The 9,278-nt window shown below is 36.3% G+C and overlaps 1 protein-coding gene across 1 annotated transcript; it reads left to right on the plus strand.

The window, feature by feature from the left end:
• Positions 1-7,503: 7,503 nt before the first annotated feature.
• LOC129718083 (omega-amidase NIT2) lies at positions 7,504-8,699 on the plus strand. Its single transcript, XM_055668497.1, has 2 exons — positions 7,504-7,663; positions 7,816-8,699. Exons 1-2 carry the CDS (start codon positions 7,654-7,656, stop codon positions 8,652-8,654), a joined length of 849 nt encoding a protein of 282 aa, XP_055524472.1. The 5' UTR covers positions 7,504-7,653; the 3' UTR covers positions 8,655-8,699.
• Positions 8,700-9,278: the final 579 nt, after the last annotated feature.

Here is a 9,278-nt window from a genome sequence, read left to right on the forward strand (position 1 = left end):
TTTTTGTTCAATTGATTTTTTTTTCCTCTTCATCGCAACTTAGCGATACAGGATGAAAATTCAGACTTTATGAACTCTGTTAGCTGGAAGACGCTGTCAGCTCGAAAATTTTCTATGTTTCAGAATGTCAATTCTCTCTTCTTCAATTTTTTCATGGGTTATATCAGTTCTTGGCATTTCATGCATTTTTAAGACATTCAGTATAGAAGAATTTTTCGATTTCTAACAATTCATGAACTGTAAATGTTTGACCGTGAGGCCCTACATCCTGAATTTCGACTCATTTGCTTGGGGACATTTTTCGAGAAAACAAAATTTGAAGAGACGGTGGCACCTTAGTATTTGTTTTAAAAATAAATCAACAGGATATCCATGCGGCGAAGACGCATCGTCGAGGGCAAGGAACCAAGGCGGCCCCAAGCCGCCGAGGTCTCCGCAGTCCGAGCCGGCCGCCGACCCGCCGTCGGAAGCGGCGGCCTCTCGCATACAAACAAGTGATCTACTGGTTTCCTAGGCTTACTTACCACTAGGGGCTATCCCCTAGTTTACGTCCGCACGAGCGATAGCGAGTAAGGACAGCGTTAACCTCGGACAATCGAGTCGGCCGAAGGCCGCGAGTGTTTCAGAGATAATTTTTCAATTTGAATCCTAGCTATTGTTAGTTATGTACTTCAGTTGAATAACTTAACAACATATAGGATAAATAACCGCAATAATAGTTCAAAATATTGCTAATTGTGCATTGTGTATTTGTTTTTTTTTCACTTAATGTGCTAGAAACCGTTATACCTATGTTTTCATTTGTATAAATAGTAAATTTCATTTGTTGGTACTGTGTAATAAATATTGTTTATATATTTTTTTTAAATCAGGGGCTGGTCAAATGAAAGTCCCAAAACAAAGAGCTCAATTGAGCGTTGATGTTCTGATGATCTGCTGCTTTTGCTATCGAGTGAGCCTATAACTGTTGATGTTATTTACTGGTATTATTTTGGTTGTATTATCTAGAATGTCCTGCTATAATATTCAGTTCTAACCATTTTTTCAGTTCTAACCATTCAGTTTCTAACCATTTTTTTTTCGTATAAAAGAATCACAACTTGTGGGCTATGCAAGGAGAATCGAGATGCAGAGTCGCATGATGATGATTTTTTTATTCTATACAGTGTGGATTATTTGTGGTTGTTAGTAAAAAATAAATCAAATCATCGATGCATAATGTACAAATTATAACTTTATAAAAGTTTCCAACAGATTTTGAAAAAGTTCCTATTGATTTTGGGAAAGATGAATTTACAAGTTCGCTATACTCTGTCTGTTTTTTATTTGAGTAAAAATCAATACAAATTTATTCAGCAGCAACACTTGATTGATGAATTTGTCAAAAATGGACCTGCTACTCGATATACAAAAAACATCAAGCTCTGGCAGTTTTTCATGCTACCAAGAAGTTTAAAAGTTTCCAAATTATCCAAAATGAGATGAGCCAATCGTGTCACCTTTATGTGTGCCTTGAGTTTACTACGCAGCTCATGGCACAAAATACTGTATAAACTTTGGCATTTCTAGACAAAAACGACAAAAAGGCAAACGTTACAGATATAAACAAAATCCAAAATTGAAACCTGACTCCGGATAATCAAACCAATTTTCCCGTATAATCGATGAATGAAAATATACCAAAGGATTCATTTCGTCCTTTATATCAAAAATCGATGATCAATAGCGGAAATCATTCCAGCAGCTAAAAGATGAGCTAATTATAGGAAAATTTCGAAAATTACGATGTAGCAAGTTATGTACATAGATTTGCTGGAAATTATGGAATAATATTGGTTAAACACATAGTTAGAATACATTATATATTCAGGAAACTATTATTATATACTAGAATAAGAAGAGATTAGAACATATTATGGCGATATATCAGATTCGAATAGTTTAGAATATAATATATGGACAAATTTGATAATGAATCATTTTTGTACGAACGAAAAATATTTTTAACTGTAAATAAAATTTTCAATATAAAAAAAATACTTTGTGCTGGTGAAATTATTTATCCCAGAAGGTTGTGTACTATATCTCCTGTTATTACTTTCAATTGTTTAACATTGCATAATTGTAGTTACTGTATTGGTAATTTTATTTCTACTTTTTACATCATGATTATCGTAAAAAACTGCGTTAGAAATATTGAAGAGATATACAACGTGCTTGAAATCTATAGTCATCTTTCATCCATAAGGAAGGCAGAACAACATTCAATCAATCATGCTTATTAACTATAAATACCTAATGTTTTTGAGTAGGAAAAAAATATAAAATTCTTCAATAATAAAAGAATTATGGCATACATACATTATGGCTGTCGTACGTTATGGCTATCGTATATTATGGCTAACATCCATATGCAAAAATAATATTATGGCTAACGTCGCTTATGGCAGTCGTACGTATGGCAACCGTCGATATGGCTAACGTATTTAGGGCTGTTGGGGTGTCACCAGCAGGGGTGTAGTCTGTGGTTCGAAACTTCTTGTAATATTATAACTCTACATCTGGGACTTAGAGATTTTTGAGCTGGGAAACAATCTCATTTCACTTGTCCTATTCTCAATTTCACTTCACTGTCAATCTCACTCCACGGAGGTGATTTTTGTCACCTCACTTGAGGTGGAATCGGGAATAGGTCTAAAAAAGTGAAGTGAGCGTGAGAGTGAAATATATTTCACCGTGAAGTGACTCCCGTAATAAGCACCTTCACTTTTTGAGACCTCTTCCCGATTCCACCTCAAGTGAAGTAACGAGAATTACCCCGTGAAGTGAGATTGACAGTGAAGTGAAATTGAGAATAGGACAAGTGAAATGAGAATGTTTCCTAGCTCAAAAATTTCTAAGTCCCAGAAAGTAGTTTCTTTCCGATTTTTAAATAACACCAGATCTTGACGTTTTCTGCATTTCTAAGACATTTGGTACAAAAAAAAATTTTTTTTTTGGTATCGAAAATTTCATGAACTACTGTGCATTTTTTTCATCGGTCAAAAAGTTGAGACAAAGCGATCAATTTGAGGCACGGATCGAATTCTGATTCGTTTCGCTTCTGAAAAATAAATTCAATATTCATCAGTAGATCACAAATCAAGCAAATCTCAAGTTTTATCCCGCTTATCCCTCTTCGTGGAATCATTTCACCATTCAAAATGGTCGTGGAATAATACCATGCGACACGTCGCTTATTCCGTTTTCACTTCAGTTATATGACACTCATAATAACCCAGATTTCAGGGCAGATGTCACTTTGCGACGTTTCTGTCACTTAGGTGAGTCCCGTAATAGGACTTTATTCACTTCATTCTGATTTCACCGTTAAGTGACTCCAAGATGCAGCAAGATGTTTTTTTTTAATTAAGGAGGGTTTCTAAGTAGCTTTTGTATTCATGATAAATACTGAAATTCTCTCGATTTACAGGTTCTAAGCTGTTAACAAATACTGACTGGTAGTAAGAATGTGTGTAAAGTAAAGTGTAAGTTCATGGAACTGTTTTCTAGTGGATTTATTCAACTTTTATGGTGTTAAATATTCATAGTTGTAGGGTTGTTTCTAAATGCTGTCGGATAAGAAATCAACCTATTATTTTCCAGGTTACCTCTTACTTTGTATTTTAATATCTATTTTTCACTTTAAGGTAATGCTTTTCTCTACAATATATACAATAGTTGATTTTATTGTGCCGTATCAAATAAACATCTTGGGGAAAAAATAGTTAATTTTACTCATCTAATAGAGAATAGTAGAAAGAAGTCTTCCATATCATTATGCTTTGTAGTTTGCCCTAGAGACTGTTATAAAGAGATACGCAAAGAGAAAAGCAGTAAATATGGCAACCCTTTGCTAATATTTTATTTTAAACAATTCTGGCAACCACATTTATTTTCGCATGACTTTTCATACGCACTAGAAAGTGTAATGAAATTTCGAAACTTTGTAAGGACATATTACTGAGTTTCAGTGCTTGTGCATACAATTATAATAATTTCCAATGCATCACTCATAACATGAGCATGACGAACACATTTTTCGTTGGAACCATGATGTATAAAGACATGGTGTAACGATATGTCAAAAGCAGAATCGGCCATATTGAAAAAAAAAATTGCCAGCCAGTAGGTTTGTTTATAAACAACTAGGGCATAAAAATTATCGCATCTCGAAAAATATCATTTGGATGCATTTAAATTATAAATATGGCAATGCTACATACCTTGCTACCAACATTCATTAATTTAAGAAACAGTTTCCAACTTAAATTACCTGAATTATCAGTATTCAATTGCCTAGTTAGTGAGGATATATCAACAAACACGAAAAAGTTATTCGCTGTTGCATAGTGATGCCTCGTCTCCAACCCTCCAAACTGAAAAAACGCTTCCTCACCCCGCGCCTAGTTTTTGGTCAAACCGTTACACCATGTTCTACTCATCATGGTTGGAACCATAATTGCACGTGATTCACAGAATTTAAACTGATCGCAACACACATTCTCAGAGCCGGATTTAAGGGGGGGGACAGGGGGCCCGGGCCCCCACATTTTTGGGGCCCCCACAAAACGAGAAAAAGTTCTTTTCTCTATCAAAAATGAGATTCAATCAAAAGTTCAATTTACAGTAAGAAAATTTGAACAGACCATTTCAATCTGAAACTTTCCTTTAGTGTTATTTTTTTCGCGAGCGCCAATATCACAACCACATCCATAAAATTTCACCTTCGATTCTCTTGGAATGACACACATTAACACACCATTTGAATCGAACCAGCGCGCATGGGAAATCAAGCAGGAAAGAAGATAATCCACAAGTTTTTTTTATACATTGCTGTTGATTCCGAAAATAAGTTTACCTGTCCGAATCAGGGATACTAGATTTGCGTTGCAAAATGCAGATTTTCAGAGTCCGTGTGCAGATTTTATTGACCTGCAGAAGTGTGTAGGGGTAAACAGGGTAAGACCGCCCTGCGGGGTAAGACCGCCCACTGTAGTTTATTACCAAGTTATAAAATAATTGAAAAATTTCTTTAACGTGTCTATCACAGTATAATTACATAACATTTTGCACGTTTTTCTGTTTTGATAGTGCGCGAACGGTCGCAGAAATAATCAAAAATAACCTTTCAGCTGGCAACCAGTCAATGCGCTATTGTTTTGCGGCAACGGGACTTAAGGTTTTTCAGTCTAAAAATCTATTGTTTTGTTCGTGAATATACGTTTAATCGCTTGCCTGAATCTATCTTCTTTCGGGAATATCGAAGGCCGTGAGTAATGTTCCACTGGGGGTAAAGTCGCCCACTATACAAGGGGTAAAACCGCCACGTATCCAACTGCTTGTTGTTTTACTTCAAGACCCAAATGCCTCGACACTACAAAGGGAATATTTACAGGATCAGTAAAGCAACTTCAAGCCACATAAGACATCGATGTTAATCGACCATTTTCGATTTGGTTGAAGCTTTTCTAGTAATATATTTTAACAAGACTTATTTTTGAAAAAAGTAAACCTGTGTGAAAATGGTGTTAATGAACCAAAATAATTTTAGAGCCATGACGGTTTGTTTGATTGGTACGACGTCTCCGGCAGAATTGAAAATAGTAGAGTTTTACTTCCGAAAAAAATACACACTCTTAAAAAAATTTAAAGAAAATATATAAAAATAGAATTAAAAATATATTTTTTTTTCAAATTTATTTGAAAAAATATGTTTTTGCCTGTAAAATCTACAAAAGGTAAGCTAAAATTTTATGGTTGTTGGATCATGGAGTAATAGAAATATAATTAGCTCAATTTTTGTGAAGAATTTTTTTTTGACGGTTTATTTGGTGTATAGAGTCGGTGGTAATTCTGTTCTTAAAAAAAACATAGAAAATTTAAAATATAAATAAAAGAAATAATAATTATTAGTATTTTTCTATACATCATAAGTCTTCAAAAGAATCATACAGACAGGTTTAATGAGTTTTAATTTTTAGCTTAAAGATAGGTTTATTATGAATTCAATATCTTGAAAACCCCCAATTCTGAAAAACCTATTTATTTTGAAAACCAAAAAAGTTACCTAAACATTGATCTGAACTTGAATAATCAGAAAATAAAATAAGTTGAAACTTAGAAATTTTTTTTCAGATTTTTCACAGTGTGTTTTTTATTAAAAAAGAAAAAAAATACCATCCACAACTTCTCTCTGACGAGACACTATACCGATAAATTCAACCGTTTCGGCCCTAAAAATATTGTTTATCCTCAAAAAATGGTGAGCGATCTTACCCCGCGGGTGGGCGGGCTTACCCCGCATGAAAAAGATCTGCACATTTTCAATGAATTTTTAAAAATTGAAAAAAAAAACTGGAAAATTAACAAATAATTTCAGTTCTTATTTTTTAAATGCGGGTATTGAATAGAAGAACCTCTTAGCGAAGAAAAAATGAAATTGCAGCCGCAACTTTTTTTTTTCTATAAACAGAATTGCTTAAGGGGGCGGTCTTACCCCGCTTACCCCTAGTTTTTTCCTAGGTTCTGTAGATTATTGCCAGCGTAGCCTTATATTTGCGCAGTCTTTCTCAAATTGTGTGCAAATTTTTTCGAGTGCAAAAATTCCGGATTTCGAGCAGTTGCATACAATTATTTATTTGAGCCTTATGATCTCGAACGCAACTGGAGAAAGGTCTTTATCGAAGATGAAACTGATTGAAAATAGGTTGCGTACGACTATGAAGAGTGAAAGGCTGTCAAACTTAGCATTGTTAAGTTGAGAGTACAATATTCTGAAGGAGCTGAATGTTGATTATTCAATCAATAAGTTCTCTGCAAAAAAAAAAAAAACTCGTAAGAAAAAACTCTAGCAAATTTTTGGTAACTTTTCAATGAGAAATAAGTGTTTTTAACCTCGTACGATAAAATAACGGGTTTGTTTTATTCTGGGGCCCCCACTGTAAACTGGGCCCCGGGCCCCCACAATCGTAAATCCGGCTCTGCACATTCTGTACGAAAAGTAACACGCATGAATTTGTTTACTTTGCACACTTGGAGCCTCGATTTGACGGTTCACTTGGAGTTTTCGACCTCACTCTTTGCGTATCTGTTCATAACACCGTCCGTAGTTTGCCCTACTTCATTCAATATTCGTTCTAATCAGTCCAACGAATAATACAATGATGCACAACAAAAATATTTCATGCGCCTTTTCTTCGGTGTATGCTTGAAACGAACGTTGTCAATATTTAACGAAAATTGTTATAGTCCTCGCCGCTGTGGCGCTGTAATAGAAGTCTTTGTCGAAGCCTCTGAGAGCTTCACGAGTAAAAGCTTTTGAAATTCATTGAACTTTTCGCCTGCATGCAGTCGAAAGCTACGAAAGTGTTTGAATGACGTCAGAAAAATAGGATTCTGTCGTCATTACTTCAGTCTTTAACAATGTTTGTTTGCAATACAGTTGATTACTGTTTCTTTTGTCACCTTTACTTTTTTCTTGTTTGACATTGAATGTTTATTTTTGAAAGCAGAGTTATCCGCTTTGCGGATTTCTTATCAGTCACTGTAAAGTGAAGTTAATGTATAGGCAGAGCTATTTCAGAAGACGAAACACTTAAAATAGTACATAATATGGCTCGAGGTAAGTTAAAAGTACGTTTAGTGTAGAATTAAAACATTTATTTAGTATCTCTCCAGGCTGATTCAAATATAAGTATAGTAAAACTGCGTCACAACCAATGATGCAATCGAGGAAGAACCTATAGATTTCTAAAGATTTATCTCATCTCACAGCCGGCTTCCGGGTGGCTCTGCTGCAGCTGAAAGTCGGCCCAAACAAGGCGGAGAATGTGGCAAACGCACTGACCAAGATTCGTACTGCCGCTCGGGACAACGGTGCACGGTTGGTGGCTCTTCCCGAATGTTTCAATTCACCCTACGGAACGCAGCACTTCGGCCAGTACGCGGAAGAGATTCCAACGGGTGAAACCAGCCGTAGCCTGTCCGCAGTTGCGAAGGAACTCGGAATCTATCTGATTGGTGGAACCATACCGGAAAAAGTCAGCTCGGAGAATAGGGTTTACAATACCTGTACGGTGTGGTCCCCACAGGGGGATTTGATGGCAAAGTACAGAAAAATACACCTTTTTGATATCAACATTCCGGGAGGGATTACATTCCGTGAATCGGATGTTCTCACCGGTGGTGATCAACTGGCGGTTATCCCTGTAGATGGTGCAAAAATTGGGATCGGAATTTGCTACGATATTCGATTCGATGAGCTGGCAAGATTGTATCGCAATCAGGGGTGCGATATGTTGATTTATCCCGGCGCATTCAACATGAAAACCGGCCCATTGCACTGGGAGCTGCTGGCCCGGGCTCGAGCAAACGACACACAATCGTTCGTGGCGACGATTTCTCCGGCCAGGGATGCCTCCGCTGGGTACGTGGCATGGGGCCACTCGATGCTTGTTGATCCGTGGGCAAAAATCGTTGCTTCGGCGGCTGAAGGCGAGGAAATTGTACTGGCAGACGTGGAACTGAAAACGGTGGACGAGGTGCGCGCTCAGATTCCGATTTACAGTCAGAGACGAACGGATTTGTACAATACAATGCTGCAGGAAAGTTGAGACAATGATAAAAACAAAATTAAATAAACCTTGTTGAGCATTTTGCATGTTTTGTTTTGGACTTGTTTTATAACTGCAATTCATCAATTTCACCAATCATACAACATGAAATTTCATTAATTAAAATCGCATTTGAACATTTTAAAAACACTCTTTCAACAAATTTAAACGTGTGAATAAAAACAAGTTATTAATGAATATAAATTATGCTTACCACCTAATAAAACTCAGTCACGTTGCACAATCTGTTGACGCTCCATGGCTTGCATTTCCGCAATCGTTAATGCGAATTCGTTTCAGGTGTGCTTCTGAATCTCATCCTCCTCTGCAGGCCGGGCAATAAATGGGTATCAACAATACTCATAATAGTAGTGATAACAGCTAATGCCATGAAAATTATAATGACAATGAATAGTAAATAATAATTATGGAAATTGATGTGGTTATCCTCATCGCCATCGTTCCACTTTACGTCACTTGTTTTGAGCCTACCAACATGAGTTTCTATTTCATGGAACCAAGTTGAACTGCGGTTGGAAATTGCGATGTCGATAATATCATGTGTCGGTTTTTTCGGGTCTTCTACGATGGGAGGAAGGTCGGAAAGCGGAGTAACTTAAACAA

The sequence above is a fragment of the Wyeomyia smithii genome, chromosome 1 (genome assembly GCF_029784165.1).
Source record: "Wyeomyia smithii strain HCP4-BCI-WySm-NY-G18 chromosome 1, ASM2978416v1, whole genome shotgun sequence".
NCBI classification, from domain to species: domain Eukaryota; kingdom Metazoa; phylum Arthropoda; class Insecta; order Diptera; family Culicidae; genus Wyeomyia; species Wyeomyia smithii.